This window comes from Melospiza melodia, chromosome 12 (genome assembly GCF_035770615.1).
Source record: "Melospiza melodia melodia isolate bMelMel2 chromosome 12, bMelMel2.pri, whole genome shotgun sequence".
In the NCBI taxonomy this organism is placed as follows: Eukaryota; Metazoa; Chordata; class Aves; order Passeriformes; family Passerellidae; genus Melospiza; species Melospiza melodia.
The window spans coordinates 28,044,433-28,067,251 of NC_086205.1; the positions used below are offsets into that span (position 1 = coordinate 28,044,433).

General features: G+C 50.3%; 2 protein-coding genes across 2 annotated transcripts; both read left to right on the plus strand.

Annotated features, from left to right (window-relative positions):
• The first annotated feature begins 6,690 nt into the window (after nucleotides 1–6,690).
• On the plus strand, nucleotides 6,691–14,514 carry P2RY14 (purinergic receptor P2Y14). Its single transcript, XM_063167494.1, has 2 exons — nucleotides 6,691–6,891; nucleotides 12,736–14,514. The coding sequence occupies exon 2, from the start codon at nucleotides 12,754–12,756 to the stop codon at nucleotides 13,765–13,767; it is 1,014 nt and encodes a 337-aa protein (XP_063023564.1). The 5' UTR covers nucleotides 6,691–6,891; nucleotides 12,736–12,753; the 3' UTR covers nucleotides 13,768–14,514.
• Nucleotides 14,515–14,612: 98 nt separating this feature from the next.
• Nucleotides 14,613–18,853, plus strand: GPR171 (G protein-coupled receptor 171). The gene is made up of 3 exons (XM_063167493.1): nucleotides 14,613–15,664; nucleotides 15,706–15,814; nucleotides 17,064–18,853. Exon 3 carries the CDS (start codon nucleotides 17,113–17,115, stop codon nucleotides 18,139–18,141), a length of 1,029 nt encoding a protein of 342 aa, XP_063023563.1. The 5' UTR covers nucleotides 14,613–15,664; nucleotides 15,706–15,814; nucleotides 17,064–17,112; the 3' UTR covers nucleotides 18,142–18,853.
• Nucleotides 18,854–22,819: the final 3,966 nt, after the last annotated feature.

The following is a 22,819-nucleotide window of genomic DNA, read 5'->3' on the forward strand; positions in this document are numbered from 1 at the left end:
CACAGGCCCCGTGGGCACCCTCGGTGTGCCCAGGGCAGGGCTCTGGTGCCACTCGGCTCTGTGCCACAGCCCCAGGGCTCCGTGTCCCTCACCCGGCACCTGCACTGAGCCCTCTGCACCCTGTGATGCCCACGTGGGTCAGTCTGTCCTGGGCTCGCTGGGATTAAATCAGGTTTGTTTAGAGCAAAAACTGCTGGCACAAAGCCTGCCGGAGCTGGCAAAGGCAGGCTGGAGCTGTCGGGAGCCCTGAGCAGCCCGTGCTCACAGCCAGCCCGGTGCAGTGCAGCCGCACGGGCAGGAGATGGCAACAGCCCATCGGCCACTGTCTGACACTCCAACCACTTCCCTTCCCATACACACACAAAAAAAACAACACACCAGAAAATCCTCAAAATGCAGCACCCAAATGACAAAATTAAGCTCTGCATGAGAACATCTTTCATAAAGCTTTCCACTGAAAGAGCAGTTTCTTTCTTCTATTTTTTTAAACACTATTGGTTTAGGTTTAGATTTCGGTTTATGAATAATTAAGAAGTTGAAATGTAAGTATGATAATATTTGGATTAATACAAGTATTATGAAACCACTTACATGATTAGGAGAGAGTATTTCTGGTAAGGAAGTCAGAATACTTTGGCTATTTATCCTACTTTAAATAAAAATATTTTAAATAGCTAAAATACCACAGATAAACCATGTTTCCCAATCAGCTTTGTAGAAAACTGGTCACACACAGCAGACAAGTTCTGGGACCAAATCTGCCATCTTGCACCCTGAGCAGTCCATGCACATACAAAACCATATTAAGAGAGCCAGCTTGGGGACTGGGTTGCATAGCTTAAATTCTGACAAGCACCAGATGAAATTGAGTGATAGCATTGAGGACTGGAAGATCTGCCCACAGAACTGACGTTCCTAACCAAAGTCTGTCCCCTCAGGTCTTATATGGTTAAAGCCAATCAAGGCTGAGTGCTTCTGGTCTCCCTTTCACAAGTGTAGATCACCGAGGGTTTATGGCTTGTTAAATTGTGCCTGATGGTTGCTGTGTTAAATCCACAATGGCCTTTTCCCAGGTGGGCGGGGGGCTTCCCCGCAAGCCCAGCAAAGCCCCTTCAGGGGCAATGTCCCTGCTGGTCCCGAGCAGAGGGCACCCAAGGCAGCTGAGGAGGCAGAGCAGGGGCTGGGGCCGGCCCTGGCCCGGGGGGAGCTGCTGGGGCAGGGCAGGGGGGCTGCAAACACACCCAGAGGGAGCCTGCATCCACAGCCTGCATCCCCCGGTGTGCTGTGTGCATCCACAGCCTGCATCCCCCGGTGTGCTGTGTGCATCCACAGCCTGCATCCCCCGGTGTGCTGTGTGCATCCACAGCCTGCATCCTCCGGTGTGCTGTGTGCATCCACAGCCTGCATCCCCCGGTGTGCTGTGTGCATCCACAGCCTGCATCCCCCGGTGTGCTGTGTGCATCCACAGCCTGCATCCCCCGGTGTGCTGTGTGCATCCACAGCCTGCATCCCCCGGTGTGCTGTGTGCATCCACAGCCTGCATCCCCCGGTGTGCCGTGTGCCCTCCCGACAGGGTGCACGCTCACCGCCCTTCTCACTGCCCACGAATTTTCAACTGAAGGACGGATTTTTATGGTGCTTCCCCCTAGGAGAGAAACTGCTGAACCCTCACATAAGAGCTTTCCACCAAAAAATCAGTTACATAAAGCAGCTACACTCAGGTGATGGCATGGTGCCCTCCAAAGCTCAGCCTGAATATTCCCCCTGTGCAGGGACACAGGCATGAAGCAATCAGCAGCGTCTGGGAAGGGTCCCAGAACGGAAATCCATGTGAAATGTGGGAAGGGAAGGCACAGCCATGCAGCCCCTGCAAGCAGGCCAGGCAGGAGCAGCCCCTGCATGCAGCCTGAGCCCTGATTGCAGGCAGCGCTGCAGCCTGAGCCCTGCACGCAGCTGAGCCCTGCATGCACCCAGCCCTGCAGCCTGAGCCCTGATTGCAGGCAGCGCTGCAGCCTGAGCCCTGCACGCAGCTGAGCCCTGCATGCACCCAGCCCTGCAGCCTGAGCCCCGCATGCAGCCTGAGCCCCGCATGCAGGCAGTGCTGCAGCCTGAGCCTTGCATGCAGCCCTGCATGCATGCAGCCCTGCACTGCACAGCCGCCCCAGAGCAGCCCTGCATGCAGGCAGCCCTGCAGCCCGAGCCCCGCATGCAGCATGCAGCCCTGCGCTGCACAGCCGCCCCAGAGCAGCCCGCTCTCCTCGACTGGTGTATCTGTGACAATCTGGTCGCTGCTTTGTGCACACCCACATGCATGACGGCTCTTTGAAGATGCTCCTTGGGAAGTATTTTCCCAGGGCTAAATATGAATTGTACAACAACATCCCAATCCCCAAGTACCAGATAACTATATTTAATTTATCCAGATTTGACATGGAAATTTGGTCGCTAAGAGTTCATCGTGAAAGAAAAAGCCCCAAGGAGGTTGTGTGGAAAGTCTCTGACCTGTGACTGCCCTTTCAGAGAGCCTCATCAGAGCAGACATGGATATAAACTCTGGCTCTGCAGCCCCAGAGTCCCATTTTTAAGAGGAAACAGTTTTCTGGTGGAACTACAACAGCAGATCTGATCCAAGAATGCAAGGAGCAATTCCTGAACAACTCATTAACATTTGGGTTTTTTTACATTCAGGAAGATGTGCATTACAGTGTTTGTAACTCAAATGCAATTATATCTTTCATATTCTGATTGAATAGCCAAGGCAGAGCTCTCCATGCCAGGGCATTATTGTGGCAGAAATGTGATTTGAACCTGTACTCAGAGCCAGCTCCAGATCACTACTGCTGCAGGACTTTTGTCATCACATTTATTTCGCACTCGGTTTCTGTGGTTTTTCTACTAATGACCTTTCCTGTGACTTTATACCAACGCAGCTTCACAGGAATCCTAAAAAAGGAAACTAAACCCACCAAATTTCTAAAAATCTGTCCTTGCATTGGCACCCACCACTCTCGAGGTGGATGAAGCAGTGGGAAAGCACTGACAAAGAGAGTGGCCGTGGCAGGTTCACCCAGCCTGGTCAGGGCTGGAAGCACAAAGCAGTGAAGAAAATGCAAAACTCAACCTGCCAAGGGGCCCGTGGTGCAGGCGCCGGGGCGGATGGAGCCCTGTGGTCTGTGTTAACCAGAAACGCTCTGCAAACCAAACCCACCCCTACCCACACAGCTGTCCTGTCAGAGCTCCCACAGACACAGCAAGGTTGGGCTGCAGTCCCACCACAGAGCCTCACTCACCAGGGGCTACTGAGGCATAAAAGGTACCCCAATTCTGCATCTGACTGGGGCGTGAGAATACAACACAACGCTGCAGGGACAGACGGACGGGTTTGTCCTCCTCACCTCCCCACAAGAGACACCATTTCACAAGATTTCTGTCCTCATCTATGCCCAGTGCTCACCCAGATATAGGCTTGTGATCAAGACACTTGTGACCAGATATTAACCTTGTGACAGATATTAACCTTGTGACCAGAAATGGTGGAAGAATGAGAAAGAGGCAGGAGAGAAAAAGGTAAAAAAAAAAAAAAAAAAAGGAAAGAAAAATGTGGAAAAGATAAAGGAGTTATTTGTGCAGTTTTTGAGGAGAGTTTATCTTGCACACAAAATGAAATCAAAAGATTCCCATTTCCTGGAAAGGCTGCAGATGTAGAATGCATTATTCTGAAGTCAGAAAATTAGGTGCTTTAAACACAATTGTCTTTTGAGGAAGAGACACGGGAGAAATTGCAAAAATTATGTCGATGGCCTTTGAAGTACAAATGTGCAACTAGAAAAACTGCTGTCTGTGCCTGAAGGACAAGAGGACCATCTGCAGGAAAGCCTGCTTGACTAAGTAAGGAAAATTACTCGATCAGATCCCACATGAAGGGTTTTCTAGTTCAGTCCAGCCCAGGCCCCTCTCCTGCCACCCCCTAAGGGCAAACACCAGCCTGGAGCAGCAGTGGTGCCACCCAAACGTGGGCACAGCTTGATGAGAGAGCCCCAGACAGATCCTTGTAAGGGCTCAGCAGGCACCCACTCATCACCCAAACAAAACCGAGCAGAAAACATTTGCTGGCAGATTTGACAGGGCAAAAACACAGCTGGAAGTCCTGCAATACTTTTGTAATTAGCTGGCTTCTGGGGGGATTATCCTAAAAAACCATTTTTTTTTGCTCATCCTGCTTTCAGCAGTTCCCAGCGCTGGCCACTGACAGCCCAGGACCTGCATGGATTGGTGCTCAGGAGGGCTGGCAGCCCTGGCAGCTCTGCCAGCTGGGCTGGGGAGGGCACAGGAGAGGCCCTGGGCACAGACACCCCTCCCCATGGCCAAGGCCTGGGGCTGCCTTTGGAACCCCTGCATTAGAGCTCCAGCAGGACCCATCAGCCCAGCCAGGGCTGCAGAGCTGCCAGCCCTCCCTGCGCTGCTGCTCCAGCCGGGGCAGGAGCCAAACCAGCCCAGCGCTGCTGCCACCACAACAGACCTGCTGGGACACGCCAGCCGCGCTCTCCCCTCGCTGGGGCACAACCCACCACCAGGACCCTGCAAAGCATTCCCTCCTTGGGCCCTCAGCTCAGGCAGAGGGTTAACAGCTCCTCTCAATAGCACAGCCAGCAGCTGGAAATTTTGGTGTTTGGGGGAAGAAGCAGACTTGTATGGCTAAAGGTAAAATACATTATCAGTTTGTTCTTCAGCCACCTAAAGTGCATGGCAGAGTGCAGGGCCTTCTAGTGACCATGCTCACTGCCCACTTTATAACCCTTTGGAAACAGCAGCCGTATCTTGAGATCCTTAAACATTGGATTTGGCTGGCATGTTGGAAAAATCCCCATGTTTGTACAACAGAGCAACCCCTGGGTTTGCCCAGCTGCCCAGAGCCATTCCAATGGGGTGAAGCTGTACACAGAGCTCAGGCTCCCCACCCTCTCTTTGAGCCCTTAATCCTCTGCTCTGGACAACTGCTTACTTCTCACTGCAAAAAATTAACTGTGCTGCAACATTTAATCCATCACAGACTGGCATCTTACACTGGAGAACACTGCACATCCTCTTCTTTGGGGCTTCTCTCTCTTAGAGAGCCTGTGGCTTTTAAACCAAAGCCTTATCTGATTCACTCCTCCCCATCCCTGCTTCAGGAAATGACCACAGGGTGCACGGAAATAGAGGAGAAGCTTGGCTGCCTGGTGTCTTCTGGGGAGCCCCCTGAGAAGCCTCGTGCCCCATTTGTTCAGCCTGATCCATGGGGAAAGTACAAAATTGTCACTGAAGCCAACACCCAAACCCAACCCCAAAGCCATGGATTGACCACTGCAGCTTTGGGCTGTGAGTCTCAGGATGGAGAGGGGACAAGAGTATGGACAAGAATGTGCAGACAGTTCTGCCTCTCAAGATACTCCTTATTGCACTGAGAGATGTTGAGTGAAATCTGGAGAAGGAAGGCACTGGGGGTTCAGGGTAGCTCACAGTGGCCCCATGTAAAGCATGTGGATATGGCAGCAGCACGCAGGGAGAAGGTGCATGTGTTTCCCCGTGGCTTTGGACCCTTTCCTTACACAGATAAACTCTCACAGAAGCAAAGTCCATGAGGAATTGTGTGTTTTCTGTAGGGTTTAGGTGACACACTGTCAAGCAGAGCTCGAGTCCTGCACTAAATGTTTACTTGTTCTAAGGTACACAATGTACATATTTCACAGTTTTTAAATAAACATTTAAACCTCTATTTATCTATCTCCCCAAACCTCATCTCTCTTTCAGAATATATACTCCTTTCCTACTTCCACAGAGAAGATATTAGCTCTTCTATTACCATACATTTCCACTAATTCTCTGCTTGATTTCAAAACTTTTGGGAGGAAGAGGAGGGGAGGAAGCCAAGCAGGTGTTTGAGCTTAAAAGAAAATAATAAAGCACAAAAAAGAAGAGTGGAAACAGCCAAGCACCCAGGATCCATCACGAATCCCCAGAGTCCACGTCCCAGCCCCGGCAGGCACCACGCGAGCCCGCGGCTCCGCTTCAAGCCCTGCCGAGCTCCGAGCCGCGGCTCTCGGGGCAGGATGCGTCACAGCAAAGGTCGCGGCCAGCCCTGGGAACGGCTTAGGAAAAGCAAACTCCATCCAGCCCGGCAGCCCAGCCCTCCGGCCGCTGTGCCAGCTGCGCTTTCTGTCCCGAAAGGCGCTCGGCGCTGCTCTGCAGCCGGGACAGCTGCGGGCCGAGAGCCGGGCACGGCCAGAGCTGGGCAAGGGCACGGCCAAGGGCACGGCCAGAGCCAGAGAGGGGCACAGCTGGGCAGGGGCACGGCCCGGCTCGCCAGCCCTTCCCCTTTTGCTCCGCAATCCTCGCAGGCTGCGCTGGGGCAGCGGCGGGGCGCGGGCACGGCGGGCGGGCAGGAGCGGCAGAGGCTCCCGGGAGCGGCTCCGCACGGCTGGACCGGCACCGGCTCCGAGGCTGATCCGCGCCCGGAGCGGCTCCCCGACCCATCCATCCCCGGAGCGGCTCCCTGATCGATCCATCCCCGGAGTTCCCCGGCCGATCTCCTGACCGATCCATCCCCGGAGCGGCTCCCCGACCGATCCTTCCGACCGATCCATCTCCGGAGCGGCTCTCTGACCGATCCATCCCCGGCCGATCTCCTGACCGATCCATCCCCGGAGCGGCTCCCCGACCGATCCTTCTGACCGATCCATCCCCGGAGCGGCTCTCTAACCGATCCATCCCCGGCCGATCTCCTGACCGATCCATCCCCGGGGCGGCTCCGCCGATCCCCTCTCCGCCCCGGCCGGAGCTCTCGGAGCGGCGCAGCACCGGAGGCACCGCAGCACCGGAGGCACCGCGCAGCCGCCCCGCTCCGCTGCCCAGGTGAGACGCTGCCTCCAGCACCCGCTCCCGTCCCCTGCAAACGCGCTCCAACACCCTCGCGTGTTTTTGAGTAACCGCCACCGCAATTTTACTGTTTAAATTGGCAAATAAGGCGAGCGTCCGCGCGTTCTGCCAACCACTAACAACTAATAACACAAACGAGCAGCTCTAACTAACTAACTAACTAACTAACGAAACCGGTACAGAAACTACTGTTTCAGCCATGGAGCAGGCTCCAGCTGTGCCAGCAGACAGAGAACCTGCAGGCAAGGATTCTTCTTGTCTGCCTTAAAAAGATATTTTTCTTAAGAAACTAGTTTTGTTTTCATTTATGGCTGAGAAAATGTAACTATATGAAACTCATAGTTTAAAACATCAGAAAATTGAATTTAAAATATTTGAATGACAAATACTACCATTAAAATATAATATTAAAGGGAAAAACTTTCTTGAGCCACCTTTTACTTCTTTAAAAACCCAGTTTTAGGACAAATGTAACTAATAATCATTAAAATGCTTTATTGATGCAGGGCTCTGGTTTTAGCTGGGATAAAGTTAATTTTCTCCCAGTAGCTGGTACAGAAATGTGTTTGGGTTTGGGATGAAAGCAATGGTTCTCTGATGAACCCTGATGGTTTAGCTGTTGATAAGCAGGGCTTGCACCAAGTCAGGTGCAGCTTCTCATGCCCTGCCAGTGCAGAAGGGCATGCCAGGAAAGCTGACCCACTTGTTTTTCTTGGGGTTTATCTCTCTCCTTGTTATTTTCCTTCATTACAATCTATTATTATTATTATTATTATTATTGTTGTTGTCATTGTTATTATTACCTTGTTAAGCAACTCTTACCTGACCTAACATTTCCTCTCACATCCACCACTCCCTAATTCCAGTATGAAAACTGATGCGAGATAGGAAGGCTCTCAGGGGAGGAATTTTGAGACTTAATTTTAAAAACTGAGTATTTGAATTAGTTCTGAAAATTATGCTGTATGCGAAGAGCTCAAGGCATTGTCCAAGTTTCCATCTGAGTATCAGGGTTTGCACGAATACGTCAGTCTACAATCTTTTAAGGTTAAAAGTGTGCTCAGAATAGTGCATACTCTTGTCTAAAAGTCAGACATAAAAAGAGAATGAAAAATTCAGCTGATGAGGAAGACAAAGCTGTTAAATTTCAGATACCAGAGAGCACAGAGGCTGCTGGACAGGAAGAAGAAATGAAACAGTCCCTGGCAGTTTTGCCAGACAGAAGTACAGTTCTGCCCTTGAGGTGTCCTGACGCTGCACCCAGAGGAGCCATGCTGTAATGGAAATGCAGAACCTTATCTCCTCCTCTCTGTGCACCTGCTGGCTCTGTGCCTGTGTCCTTGAGAGCTCCAGCAGCTCTGCAGGTGCCAGGAGAACATCACAGATCCTCTCCCTGATGTCACACTGCGGGGACACCATCCCACCCTCTGCCCCTCCTCACCACAGCACTCTGCATTTGGCCTTTGGGATCACAAGGGGGACGTCCTGCTAACATGCACGGAGGCAGTCCCACCTGTCCCTCCTTCCCATTTCTGCCAGCAGTGCAGACAGAGCCCACGCGTGTCACCAGGGCCACAGCACGGGACACACACTCTGTTCTCAGCCCTGCCACAGGGAGCAGCTGGGGACAGGCACGGCTCTGGGTGTGCTCTGTCCTTGCACAGCACACCCAAGGGGCCCAGACAGCAGCAGCTGGTGGGCACGGGTGAGAGACAGCGGTGGTTACTGCTGCCCTGAGCCCTGCACTGCTGCCCTGAGCCCTGCACTGCTGCCTGCAGCACAGAGGGGCACTGCCTGACCCACGGCAGGTCCTCCCTTACTGCAATGGGAATGCCACCCGTTCCTTCTGCCCTCCTAACTCATCCCACTTTCCCCACAGCAGATCCTCCCTCACTGCCTCCTGCAACAGGAATGCCTTTGGTTTTTTCTGCCATCCTAATTCCAGCATTCGTCCCGTTTTCCTCCGCTACATTCTACACCAAACAAGAACAGCTACCACCCAACACACCATTTCCAGAGGCTAAAATATCCCATTATTTTGCATTCTTTTATTCTCTTAAGTATTAAAGCCCAGACATTGCCCTATGACAAATGTCATAATAAGAACAGTAAATAACAAAATTTCAGTCTCTTGGCAAACTCACAAGTCCAGTGCCCCAGCCACAGGCGCGGTGAGCAGTGCCCTGCAGAGCAGAGCAGCCATTGCAGCTGGAGCCCTGCGTGCCCCCCTGGCACAGCCCCGGGCTGGGCTCCTCTCTGGGCACACAGGGCAGGCTCAGAGCAGCCCTGGCCACACCAGGCTGGGAGATGCCCTGGGGTCTGGGGAGGAGGCTCCCCCCGGGCAGTGCCAGCCCCGGGCAGTGCCCAGCACACTCCTGAGCCTCACCCACAGCTGCCTTCCACTGCATTGCACAGCACGGACAGCACTGCAAGTTCCACAGCACCAACATTCCGACCACATCAGAGAGAAAATCTTAAAATAAGGTTTTTCTTTTAGCACACTCAGCACAACTTGCGATGGCTGTGGTGTGTGTGGTGCCTCTTCCTCCTGCAGCTTCCTCCTAACATCAGAGGTACCATCCACCCTGATTGCCTCCCCTGATTAACTCCATTTTGCAGTTCAAAAACACTTCTGGCAATAGTGACCGCTGTCACCATTTCCTGACCCAGTAACTGTATTAATATTTATTAAACAGCTGCATTCGTTTCCATAAATAGCTAAAATGTGTACTTGGAACAACACAACTTCTGGTAAGGCCAGGGTAAATAAATTAAAAAACAACTTATAAATATTATTCTTATGTTCAGTAAAGCAGGGTGAACTTTGAAACTTGACAGCCATGTCACAGAAGTCAAGAATTGCCTTAATGCTACTGTGGAAGAGTCACAGGGGACAGCACAAGCCTGACCTCAGAAGGGACAGAGCTCTTCTAATGGTTTATGCAGCTTCCCTTTGGTGTGTTGTGCCAAGACAACATGATTTACACACTGAGAAAGTTCAGAACTTTTTTATACTTTACCCAATCCATCTTGGCCATATGGTGAATCAAGTTTGCTGGTTTTGCACAACTAGCTGACATTATTCGCAGAGAATCGATGTACTTTATGCTGGCCCAAGCATTCAAACAAGAACAGCTGCTTGAGTACGAAAGGCTGTGTGCCACCTATCCCAAATGGCACTAACACACTCTGTGTGACATCCTCCTCCCAAATGGCACTGACACACTGTGTGACACCCTCCCAAATGCTGGCACTGACACACTCTGTGTGACACCTATCCCAAATGGCCCTAACACACTCTGGGTGCCACCTGTCCCAAATGCTGGCACTGACACACTCTGTGTGACACCTGTCCCAAATGCTGGCACTGACACACTCTGTGTGCCCCCCTCCCAAATGCTGGCACTGACACACTCTGTGTGCCACCTGTCCCAAATGGCACTGACACACTCTGTGTGCCCCCCTCCCAAATGCTGGCACTGACACACTCTGTGTGACACCTGTCCCAAATGGCACTGACACACTCTGTGTGACACCTGTCCCAAATGCTGGCACTGACACACTCTGTGTGCCACCTGTCCCAAATGGCACTAACACACTCTGTGTGACACCTGTCCCAAATAGCACTGACACACTCTGTGTGACACCTGTCCCAAATGCTGGCACTGACACACTCTGTGTGCCCCCCTCCCAAATGCTGGCACTAACACACTCTGTGTGACACCTGTCCCAAATGCTGGCACTGACACACTCTGTGTGACACCTGTCCCAAATGCTGGCACTAACACACTCTGTGTGACACCTGTCCCAAATAGCACTGACACACTCTGGGTGCCACCTGTCCCAAATGGCACTGACACACTCTGTGTGCCCCCCTCCCAAATGCTGGCACTGACACCCCCCCGTGTGCCGTGGGAGCCCCCCAGCAGCACAGGTGTGCTCTGCCAGGACACAGGGCTGTGTCTGTGTCCCCCACAGGTGTCCCAGCAAGAGCACAGCCCCGTGCCTGGGGATGGGCAGCGCTCCAGACCCTCAGCAAAGTGCCACAGCAGGCAGCTGAGGGGAGGTGAGGACGTGCCAACGACAGGGAAGGATAGACAGAGCCTGGCCTGGCCTGTGGCCCCCTCTCAGTGACACACAGATGATCAATCTGCTGGTTTCAGATGTAAAACTCATCTAGGGTGTCCTCTGTGCTGCGCAGACACAGTGGACGTCAAAAAGATTTGGTGTCCACATCTGCAGTCACACAGTTCTGAAATAATCCTTTGTTGTATGATGCCTCAGCACAAAACACACTTTGTGAACTTCTAAACAATTTAATACACCCCCAAATCCAAGCACAGACAGACCCACCTGGGGGTTCTTGGCTGTAGAAAACCCTGCAGAGAAGGAGCAAGTTCTTAATGCACCATGTGCAGAGAGAGGGTCCTGCAGAGACAGCCTGGAGGGAGAAAGGGAGCAGGGACACAGCAGGAGAGAACAGTTTCTAAATACAGTGTGTTGCTATTTAATTTAAAATGCCATTTGCTATTAGTGCCTTTCCAGAAGATGCTTCTGATTTCAGCAGTATCACCCCAAGCTCTACCCTCATAACCTCCCAGCTCTAACACACCTGTACATGTGGTAGTTTAATACCTACTCTCCAAACCACCTTTATCGTTTAGAACCCCAGCCAAACAAAACCAAATGCCTTGATGGCAAAGGAGGAAAGCTGCTGCTCTGTCAGGATAGTGACCAGGACAAGGTTCAGTGCAGGCTTTGGGTGTCTCAGGGCAACACTCCCACCCCACACTCCAGAGCACACCTGAGCTGATCAGCCTTCACACCTTCTGCAAGAGGTACAGGAAACAAACACACCAAAGGAGACCATTTTACCTATTTGAGAAAAAATGTCAATTTCTAGCTATTGCAAGCTTGCATTCAGGCTCCAACCCACTCCACAGAGACATCAGTTACCGACTCAGAATGGGGATAAAAGGAAATTTGTTATTTTCTACAAGACAAGGTGGGTTTTTTTCCCAGCTCCAAGGCGCATATTTTCCAGTTGCCCAGGGTTTCACTTGCCAAATACAGCAGCATTATATTTATATCTATATTTGTTCTGCCCTCCCCACAGAGGATAATCCACCCCCACAAACATTCTGGCAAAGAAAAGCAGACAGCAGATGTGATTTCTTCTTGGAGATTCTTTAAAATGTAAATCTGACTGACTTGAGAAGCCAGCTCAAACTCCCACATCACAAACTAACACAGACACGCTGCTGGGCTGCTGGAATTTTGAAGTGAGCTCTGCCAGCTGCACATGCAAGTTCCTTGGAAGGGAACACTGGGGTATATTGCCATAGCTGGGTATCTCCAGCCTTGACTAACAGGAGCTTGTACAGAACACTTTGACCAGGAATATTCACATCCCTCATGTTTCATGGCAAATCAATGTTAAAAATCCACATTTAACATTTAAAAAACACATCTCATTAACCCTGAGTCACCAGATTGCCATGGGTCAGTCCCAGCTCCCAGCACAGGGGCTCCTGCCTGCAGGAAAGGGGCAGCCCTGGGCTGGAAGGTAAGGGGTTAAAGTCAAACAGAGAGGGAAATGCGTCCTCTGCTCAAAGCAACAACCTGGAGCATCACCAGAAGGTGAGATGGCCCTGCTCAGAGAACGCTCTCCATTCCCTGCTGCAGTGCTGAGCTGTGGAACGTGGCTGTTTGTGAGGGGCACACTGAGCCTGCATGGCATTGAGGGCAGAACACTCAGAGCAGTCAGCAGAAAGCCCAGCACCACCCTGCCCTGCTCAGACTCTCCTTTTCTGCTTCCAGGAATGAGGATACTGCAAGATGCTCAACTCCAGCAGCAGCCCCTCGGGCAACAACTGCAGCCACAGCACGGTGGTCACCACCACGGTCATCCCGCTGCTCTACTGCCTCATCTTCCTCGCCGGGCTCTCGCTCAACGCCCTGGCAGCCTGGCTCTTCCTCTACGTGCCCAGCACTAAGAGCTTCATCGTCTATCTCAAGAACATCGCCGTGGCCGACCTCCTGATGAGCCTGACGTTCCCCTTCAAAATCCTCGCTGACTCGGGGCTTGCCCCTGCCCAGCTCAGCCTGTTCGTGTGCAGGTACTCGGCCGTCGTGTTCTACATGAACATGTACATCGGGATCACCTTCTTCGGCCTCATAGGCTTCGACAGGTACTACAAAATCGTCAAGCCTTTGTTCACCTCCTTCGTCCACACAGTGAACTACAGCAAGGTGGTCTCTGCAATCATATGGCTGTTACTAATGATTATGTCATTTCCAAACATGATTTTAACCAATGAAATCACTAAGGACAGTTACTCCACAAAATGTATAGGTCTTAAAAGCGAGCTTGGCAGACAGTGGCACAAGGCAACAACTTATATTTGCACAGGGATTTTCTGGATTGTTTTTTTCCTGCTAATCGTATTTTACACTTCTATATCCAAAAAAATATACAGCTCCTACAAAAAATTCCAGAGGAACTCAGATACAGCCAAGAGAAAAACCAGCCGGAACATATTCACCATCATGTTTGTGTTTGTCATTTGCTTTGTGCCCTACCACCTCTGCAGGACCCCATACACCTTGAGCCAGACCAGCTCCCAGTTCACCTGCCAGTCCCAAAAATCGCTGTTCTACGCCAAGGAGTTCACTCTGATGCTGTCTGCAGCAAACGTCTGCCTTGACCCCATTATTTATTTTTTCCTCTGCCTCCCCTTTAGAGAAAAGCTGTATCAAAAACTGCACCTCAAGATGAAAGCTTCAAGCGAGGTTGAAATTTCTAAATCCAGAAGATCGAATACGCTTGGGGAAAGCATAAACATAGTGTAGGTTCGTGTCTCCACAATAACACACATTTCAGGAAATTATTCATGAACAGAGAAGAAACAGAGAAACAAGAGCACAGGACAACCAGCAGCAAGCAGGAGAGGGGCTCAGCAAAACACCAGGTGCTACTGCCCTGCCTAAACCCAGTATTGCATGTGGCAATATATTCACTGTGTGCTGTTCCAGCTGATGCCCTGATGGCATCGGGGTGTGACACGACCCACCTGGATCTCAGGAACACAGAGGGCAGAGCCTGGAACAGCCCACCCTGGAGCTCCAGGCCCTGGGTCTCTGACAGGACCATCCAACAGACCCAAAGCCACAGCAATATGCTTCTCTGGACTTGCATGAACAGAAACATCCCCACACCAAACTGCAGCCACTCCCTCAGTGCTGGTGCAGCAGGAGGCAAGAGCACCACGGAGCCGTCTGGGAACCTTCAAGTACAGCTGTGTAAAAACTCTGGTACATTTAAATCCAGAAAGAAAGGTTTGCTGGTTTTCCGTGATTTTTACACAGCAACAAAGCATTTCTGTCTGTACCAAGATAACAGCTGAAAGCCACCAACCTGCTCTATACAAAAATAATCTCTGTTACAGCTTTATTTTTCAGAGCAGCTTTTTTAAAATTGATTTTATTGTTGTACAGGAAAAACATACCAGGGCCTAAAGTATCACTAAAGCTTTCTGAGAGTGGCTCTGGAGCTGAATGTCTTCATTTTACTTAATAAAGAAGCTATAGGAACATAAATATCTTTCTGCCACTGCTTTTTGTTTTAGTCCAAACAGATCCAAGGGTGAACATTTTTTACAAATTCGGTGCTTTCCCAGCACCATCAGGCTGGGGTCAGACAGCCCAAGCCAGCTGCTCACATTCCAAGATCTGCTCTCTTCCTGGAACACTTCTGCAGGAAGGGCAGACCATTACACTGTAAAGGTTCACTGAACCATCACTTTGTCTTTTTAGGCCTGGAAAAGTTCCCTGCTCTGTAAACTGACTCTGCAGAAAAGGGCAGACTGACTGACAGAGACACACAGCCAGAAACAACTGCCAGTGCTGCAGTTTGGGCTCAGAAAACCCCTACGAGTATAGGAAATCAGCTTTGCATGAGCAGAACACTACACAATGAGTCCATGTTTGCTTGCAGCTGGACACGGGATCATTCCAATTATTAAGCTTTGCAAACATTTTGACAAATATGGTCTGAACTTTCAGTTCATGACTAAACCTAGAACCAGACATTCTTCATCTGTTCCTCCACACAACTCTGGTGCAGGGTTTGTAAATTCCTGTGGATTCTCAATTACAACCAAGGGCCACCAGCTGGAGTTTCAGTATTGCTGTCAGTACCTCACCCAGAGCACAGGTCAAAGCTTTTCTCACGGTTTCCCAAACCAACCAAACAAAAAATAAAGATTTCCCTGACTTCCCTAATGTGCCATGTTATTTTAATAGTCCTTGGAAAATATCCAAATATTTAGAATGTTCATTGCAATCAGCAGAACCCCAAGGTGTCTTCAGACCTGCCAGCTAAGGTGAAACTCTAAAACAAACGCCATGAGATCCCCAGAACCTTGAGGAACAGCTCCATTGCAAAGTCCTGATTTCAGGCAGATTTCTAATGTGAGATACCCGTGGGGAAGGGGGAAAGGAGAGCTCCAGACTGACGAAAACAGAAGCAAAGGGGCTGATGCCACACAGATACAGCCCCCACACCTCTCCCCCAGAACAGGAAAGCGAGGGCTCTGGGCTGTTCCGTGAGCCCTTATTGCTTTCTGTCACTGCTCTTCTGGGTAATCCCCACGTGATTCAGCTGCTTGAATCTGGGTTTAACTGCGTCAATCAGCCCCTCTGGAAACCACAGCCCCATCTGGGCCCGGCAGAGCAGCCTGGGCAGCAGGTCACACACCAGCCTGGGAGAGGAGAGCAGCTGGGCAGCAGGTCACACACCAGCCTGGGCAGCAGGTCACACACCAGCCCTGCAGAGCAGCCCTCGGGGACACCAGAACTCTGCAGACCATGCTCAGGACACCCCCGGCCACCAGCACAGGTAAGTGGCTTCAGTCTCTGTCTGTTACAGCCTGTTTAGATCTCCGTGGATGGACAGCCCAAAATCCAGCTGTCAGAGGTCGGGCTCAGCTTTTGGCAAGGCCCTGGCACTGCTCACAGCTGGGTACCCCTGCCCACGGGGCACGGGGAGAAGCTGGGCTGCCCTGTGCCCCAGCCCCGCCACCAGCAGCACTGCTGCCCTCACCCAGAGCCACTTCAGCCCCTTCCCAGCACAGGGACACCTGCACAGAGCCAGCTGCAGGGGCCAGGCTGCTTTCTCCAACATCTTAAACCACCCGAGTACCTGCAGTCATTTTGCTTTACAAACTATGCAAATCTGGATACAATTTAACAGATTAAATTGCGCCAGCAGTAGTTCTCTTATGTTGTATAAAATATTCTGTGCAATACATAGAAATAGGGTGTTGCAGTCTGATGCCACTGAAGGCAGAAATATGCTGGTTCCAAGAAATTGAAAGGAACAGCCTTTCCCACAGCCGCTCTCTGCAGCAGGCTGATGCAGAGCAGCAAACAAACAAAAACCCCTCTGTCTTTGAGCGGTATTTAGTTAAATTAGGAACAAAATTTTCTACTTTCCTTTTCTACTGAAGCCTACAAAAGAAGTGAGCAAAATTATTTATTATCTGCTTCTTTCAAAATGTGCTTTTCCTAAAGGCTTCACAAAAATACGAGCTCTCTGCTCAAGCAGGAATGGAGAGCAGTTTGCTCTCCCCTTAGGGCTGATGGGGACCATTTGCTCACCCATCTGATATATCTGTATATTGGTTGGACAGTGCATTCCCTCTGAACTCCCAATGCATTTTACAGAAAGGGGATGCTGCAAATACTACTTTTTTTTTCCAGGTTATGATAGAACCTGGAAACCTTTTTTTTTCAAAGGTTATGATGTTTCTGTATGATTGTTATTAACCAGATGCTTAAATAGATCCAAACCTTTTTCTCTAGCATTCTGGCTGGAGGAGGGTGTTGGAGCAAACACTGCCAGAAAAGCTGCTGTAGTGGAAATGCTGCTGCTATTCTTTCAGAAACAAATCCTAATACACTCCTGATTCTTCCAGCATGAGAACAAAACTCTCCTGAATATTTGGGAAGCACCATGAAGAGAGAGAAAAATATTTCTTCCAAACTGTATTTTTTTTTTTTTTTAGAATTAAGCAAAATTCTAAGAGAATAGCTACTGTTGCTGAGGAAAGGCTGATGGCATTGATGACCTTTTGGTTCTTTTGTAGGTCTGTGATACCTCCTGTCAGCAAAACTAACTCACACAAGGAGTTTACAATGTCAAGCAACATTTCTGAATGTCATCTCTATGAAGAAATGGAACCCTTTACCTATTTTTACTACTTGATTTTTCTTATGGGAATTATTGGAAGCTGTTTTGCACTGTGGGCATTCACACAGAAGGAACAGAAACAGAAGTGCATGAGCATCTACTTGATCAACCTCCTCACTGCAGATTTCCTGCTGACTTTGACACTGCCAGTGAAGATTATTGTTGACCTAGGAATCGCATCCTGGAGTCTGAGAATATTCCACTGCCAAGTCACGGCCTGCTTCATCTACCTGAACATGTATTTGTCAATCGTATTTCTGGGATTCGTGAGCATGGATCGCTGCCTGCAGCTGATGCACAGCTCCAAGATGTACCGCGTGCAGGAGCCGGGCTTTGCCAAGACGCTGTGCGCGGTGGTGTGGGCCATGCTCCTGCTCATCACCGTGCCCAACATGGCCATTCCCATCCGGCACATTGAGGAGCGCCCGGGCGTCGGCTGCATCGACCTCAAAACCCAATTCGGGAGGGACTGGCACGTGTTCACCAACTTCATCTGCACAGCCATCTTCCTGAACTCCTCGGCGGTGGTGCTGGTGTCCAACTGCGTGGCGGTGCGGCAGCTGCGGCGGCACGGGCGGAGCGGGGAGCGCGGCGGGCGCGCGCGGCGGGCGCTGGCGCACGTGTTGCTGGTGACCGGGGCCTACCTGCTGTGCTTCGTGCCCTACCACGCCGTGCGCATCCCCTACACGCTGAGCCAGGCCCGCGCCAGCGCCGCCTGCCCCCTGCGCCGCGCCCTCTTCAAGGCCAAGGAGGCCACGCTGCTCCTCGCCGTCTGCAACCTCTGCCTCGACCCCCTGCTCTACTACCACCTGTCCAAGGCCTTCCGGCTGAAATTCACCGAGGCCTTCGCGGCCCCTAAGGAGACAAAGGCGCTCACGGCCACAGAGATGGCACAGCAGAGCCCAGGGCAGCCCTGCAGCCCGGCCCGTGAAACAGCAGGAGAGCCAAGGGCAGAGCTGCAGCCCTGCCCGTGAAACAGCAGCAGAGCCCAGGGCAGAGCTGCAGCCCTGCCCGTGAAACAGCAGCAGAACCAAGGGCAGAGCTGCAGCCCAGCCCGTGAAACAGCAGGAGAGCCCAGGGCAGCCCTGCAGCCCTGCCCGTGAAACAGCAACAGAGCCCAGGGCAGCCCTGCAGCCCTGCCCGTGAAACAGCAGCAGAGCAGAGCACACCTGCAGCACCAGCAGCTGCTGGGGGACTGCAGCTGTGGCAACACTGCTGACAGCACTCCTGAGGAGCCATGAGCCCAGGCAGGTGGGAAACATCACCAAGGAACACCTCTGGCTGAGTGACTGCTCACACCGTGCCCTGAGCACTCACAGCCTCCAGAGATGCCCTCACCAACAGCCCAAAGAACAGTGCTGACCCACCAGGCATCAGCAACGCGTGAGAATACACATTCAGACTCAAATATACCTTGGAATTATTTATGGCAGACACCTGGACTCGCCTTTACTAAGTTAAATATTGTGCATTTTTGATATTAAAGGACTTGGTGCTATCAAGTGAAGAAATTAGCAAACAGCAGCTCTTCAGCTGCAAAGCTGATTTGACAAGACTAACCAAAAAGCATTTCAGAGGGCATTATTTACTCCAAAAAGGGATTTTAAACTGTACTGATTAAAAATTATTGTATCTGCTTACACCACACCTGCAAGGCTTCATAAATAAATTTCCTCTTCTTGCCAAGTTCCACTGTCTATCCCTGCTGCTGTCTCAATGAATACAAGAAAAGCTAACAGCAGGTTATTGCAGAAAATTCAAGTGAATTGTAAAAGGAAGATAAAAAGCGTAAGTATCCATCATTTCTTTTCATCCAGGATTTCAGATTCACTATATTTCTATACACAAATGCACACAATATCCCCAGCATTTGCATCTGAGGCCACCACACTCTCTTACCTCTGCATCGAGTCCAGACTCACTCTAGAGTGACGTGCTTTTCCTATTAACTAGTTTGGTTAGTTCTAAGGTGTTTTATTTAATCAATTTGGCTTATTGATGGGAAAGCAACTTCCAGGACCACTGTGAATACAAAAGGAGTTCTCTTGTCTGTGTAAATTACAGATGGAACACGGCCATGGCCCTGTGCTTCCCAGAGCTCCCTCACAGAGCAGCATCACCACGGGCTGATGGTTTGGGGCTGCCTGTGCAGGGCAGGACAGAGAATCCCCCTCACCCCCACAGCCCAGAGCTGGTCTGACCCAACAGCCTGCAGCCCTGCAGGAGGAAAAGCCCAGTGAGCTGTGGCTTGGGCTCCCAGTGCACACATCGCTGTCACTTGCACACATTTGCTTTCTTTGCAATGTTCTCATATGAAATATAAGCTGGAAGCCAAAGAGAGAAAGTTTTCATGTCCCCAGTTTTCATACTGCTGATAGTCAAATCAAGATTTTACCTGATGACAAAGTTGCCTCATAAAATCAGTGAAGGGTGATGTGCTTTGTGAGCAAGAGGAGCAGTACCCACAGAGCCTCCAGCCCACTCACCACAGGATTTACACACTCATTCCTCCAGCCCTCCTCTGTCTGTTTCCAGGCTGTGACTTGCATCACACTGACACATTACAGCAAACAAAACACCCCCGACTTCTAAAGATGTTATCTGTCAGATAGGCATGGTTGAAAAACTCCCCAAAAGCTCCATTTTATTTCTGACATTCTAAAGAAACACCATATGTGTTTAGAACCCCGCATTTACAGAGCAGTAATGGGATGTAATGTGATTATATCCAGTCCTTTTTCCTTGTGTGCTCTGCTGATCTCACTTGTCCCTCCTAAGCTGGCCACCATCTCTGAAGACTTCAAAATACTTCAAAACACCAACCTGCAAACTAAAGAGATGTGCTTTTCCTTCTTTGCCCAGGAATCAATGGAAGCTTCAGAGAGCAGTGGCCATCACAGGGGCTGGAGCCCAGCGCAGCTCCCTCAGCAAGGGAGCACTTCCCCAGAGTGGCTGGGAATCACAGACCCAAGGGCATGGAAGCTCCTGCCCCACAGGTGTCCCAGCTGCCCTTCTGAGGAGAACAGAACCCGGGTTTGTGCTGAGCGAGGCTGCACACACACACACACCTCACAGGTGCCCCAGCTCAGAAGAGTAGAACATGGGTTTGTGCTGAGCGAGGCTGCTGCGCACAGACACACACAGCCAGGGCAGGGGCTGGAGAGAGGAGGGGAAATGCCTTTTGCTTGCCCAAATAAAGCAACACGATGGCACCACCACTGCCGTGGTGAGATCAGTCAGCTACCAACAGAACAGGGATGCTGCACATTTCTGAAGACAATGCAGAACAAAGACTCTGCTCTCCACTGATGCAGACTTTCGCTGGGCACGGCCAGAGCCATTCCCTCTGGGTTCTGGAACTCAGGGCCCCGGCAGCAGCTGGGACAGGAGAAGCTGCAAGGTCTGACCATCAAACATGTCATTTCACTCTTAACTGGAAATAACAAATGTGGAGCCACGCAAAGGCTTCCTGTGTCACAAAGGCCGTAGCTCAGGGTTCCTCCCTTCCAGCACCACCTGTACACACACTCAGAATGCATTGGTCTCTCAGAATAACCAGGCTCTGGGTGTGTCTGACCTGGGGTCTTGCGCTGCAGCTGGTCTGGCCTGGGCAAGTGCAGACCCCTCACCAGAGGGGCTCAAACTGCTGCCCCAGAGAGCAGCAGCAAGGTCACAAGGAAAGCAGGCTTGAAGCCATGTGCTCCTCTCAAGGTCACTGTCAGTTATTCAAGTCACAGAATAAATTTTTACATTCCAGAGAGATTCTGCACTTTGACTCCTTTAGATGAGCAGGAACCTGGTGTTGGATTTGCTGGAACAGTTAAGGATGAAAACACCCAGACAGGTAACTAAGCAATTTGAGCAACCAAAGTAATGCTAACTGCATTATTAAAACTATTACAAGACTGCTCAGAACATGCTCCACTTTCTCAATGCTCCACTTTCTCAGTGCTTGGGAAAACAGACTGAATCTGCAGATATTATTTTGCTCATCTTGTCTCTCTTTCCTGTCAGGCAGCCCAGCACACTCAGATTTGGGTCCCTCACAAATGTAATTACAAATGTTAAATTGAAGCTCTGTGACTCCAAGACTCATCAGAGCTCCTTTCCCACAGCAGGGTGGGGAGTTTAGTTTGTCTGTGTCATTTCCAGAAATGTGACCTCAGAAAGACAAATATCAACTCTCTACACTTGTCACAAGCCCCATTCCTGAGAACCACATTTAAAACAGGACTTTTTCACTCTAAAGTGAAAAACATTTCTTGGCATCATAAGAATTCAGATGGACTTCAAAGACAGCATCAGAAACAAGACTAAATACAAGTACACATCCCTAAGCCTTAAAAGCAGAGACATAAGTACATAAATATCCATGGAGTTCCAGGATTCTAATAGTGATTTCAAGAAATTCCACATCAATCCTTTAAAACATCAATCACTCCCTTCTGTCACATCACATTCACTCCTGCACACTGGCTGGAAAATCCTCTACCAAGCTGCATTACCAGGGATCCCCCCACTGCTGAGGGGTATTTTGAGCTGTGCTTAACCAGGCTGTATTTTGCTACACAGGAGACTGGCAAGTTCAGGTTTCACCAACCATTCTAAACATCTTAAAATGGATTAAAGAGGTGAAAAAGCCATTCACTCTCAGTTCCCTTCCAAGGTGGTACCTGTGACAGACTATGATGGATAATAAAATACGCATAGTTCACATGTTAGGGGAAATTTGAGTGGGTTTAAGCCCTAGGAAAATGACAGGTGAACTCACAGAGGAGTTGTTACAGACATGAGAAAGTCACTACTGCATTCTCCAGATCACAATTTTGAGGACTCTGTTTCTGCCCAAATCAACTCCTTGCCCAGCTGGGGCTGCAGGTGAGTCGCACGTGTTCCAAGAATATGGTGTAATAAAATTTATTCCAACTGAAAACTGTACAGTAGCAATACAGACTGTTTACTGGATTTACACCTTGACCATAACCACCACTGTGAAAATCATTCTGGAGCTGTGCACAGGAGATGATTTGAGTCAAGGAAATGTCACATGGAAAATACTTGTGGCCAGAAATAAGGTCAGTAGTTTTCTCTGCAACACTATCTAAAAAGAAAGTGAATTTACTGCTTTATGACACAGAATAGGTTTCTAGATTTTGAATCCTCCTACTCAGGCAAATCTCCCGAGGAACCCACACAAGTCAGAGAGAACCAGGAATGAGAGGTCCTATCCTTGCTCAGTGCACATGGCCACATTCACCAGGAGCAGCCCTGTCCCTGTGTTCATTGTGAAGTTACATCTTTATGGGCCACCAGAACAGTTCAACAGTTGCTATCATTACTGAAACCTCATGAACAAGGAGCTGAGCCTCTGTCAGCCACAGCAAGTGCTGGGTTTGGGTTGCACACAGCCTGCTGGCAGCCCGTGCCTGTATGGAAACCTGTATGGAAGCCACACAGGAGCCAGCTGGGACAGAATCACAGAATCGTCCCGGGTGGAAAAGGCTCCTGAGAGCATCACACCAAACCATCGGGACAGCACTGCCAACCACCACTAAAACACGTGTCATCCAGGGTAAAGGCTCAAACCAAGTACCAAAACTGGAAAAACAGACAGGAAATAGGTTCCAAACATGCTTCACTTGGGCTCACATC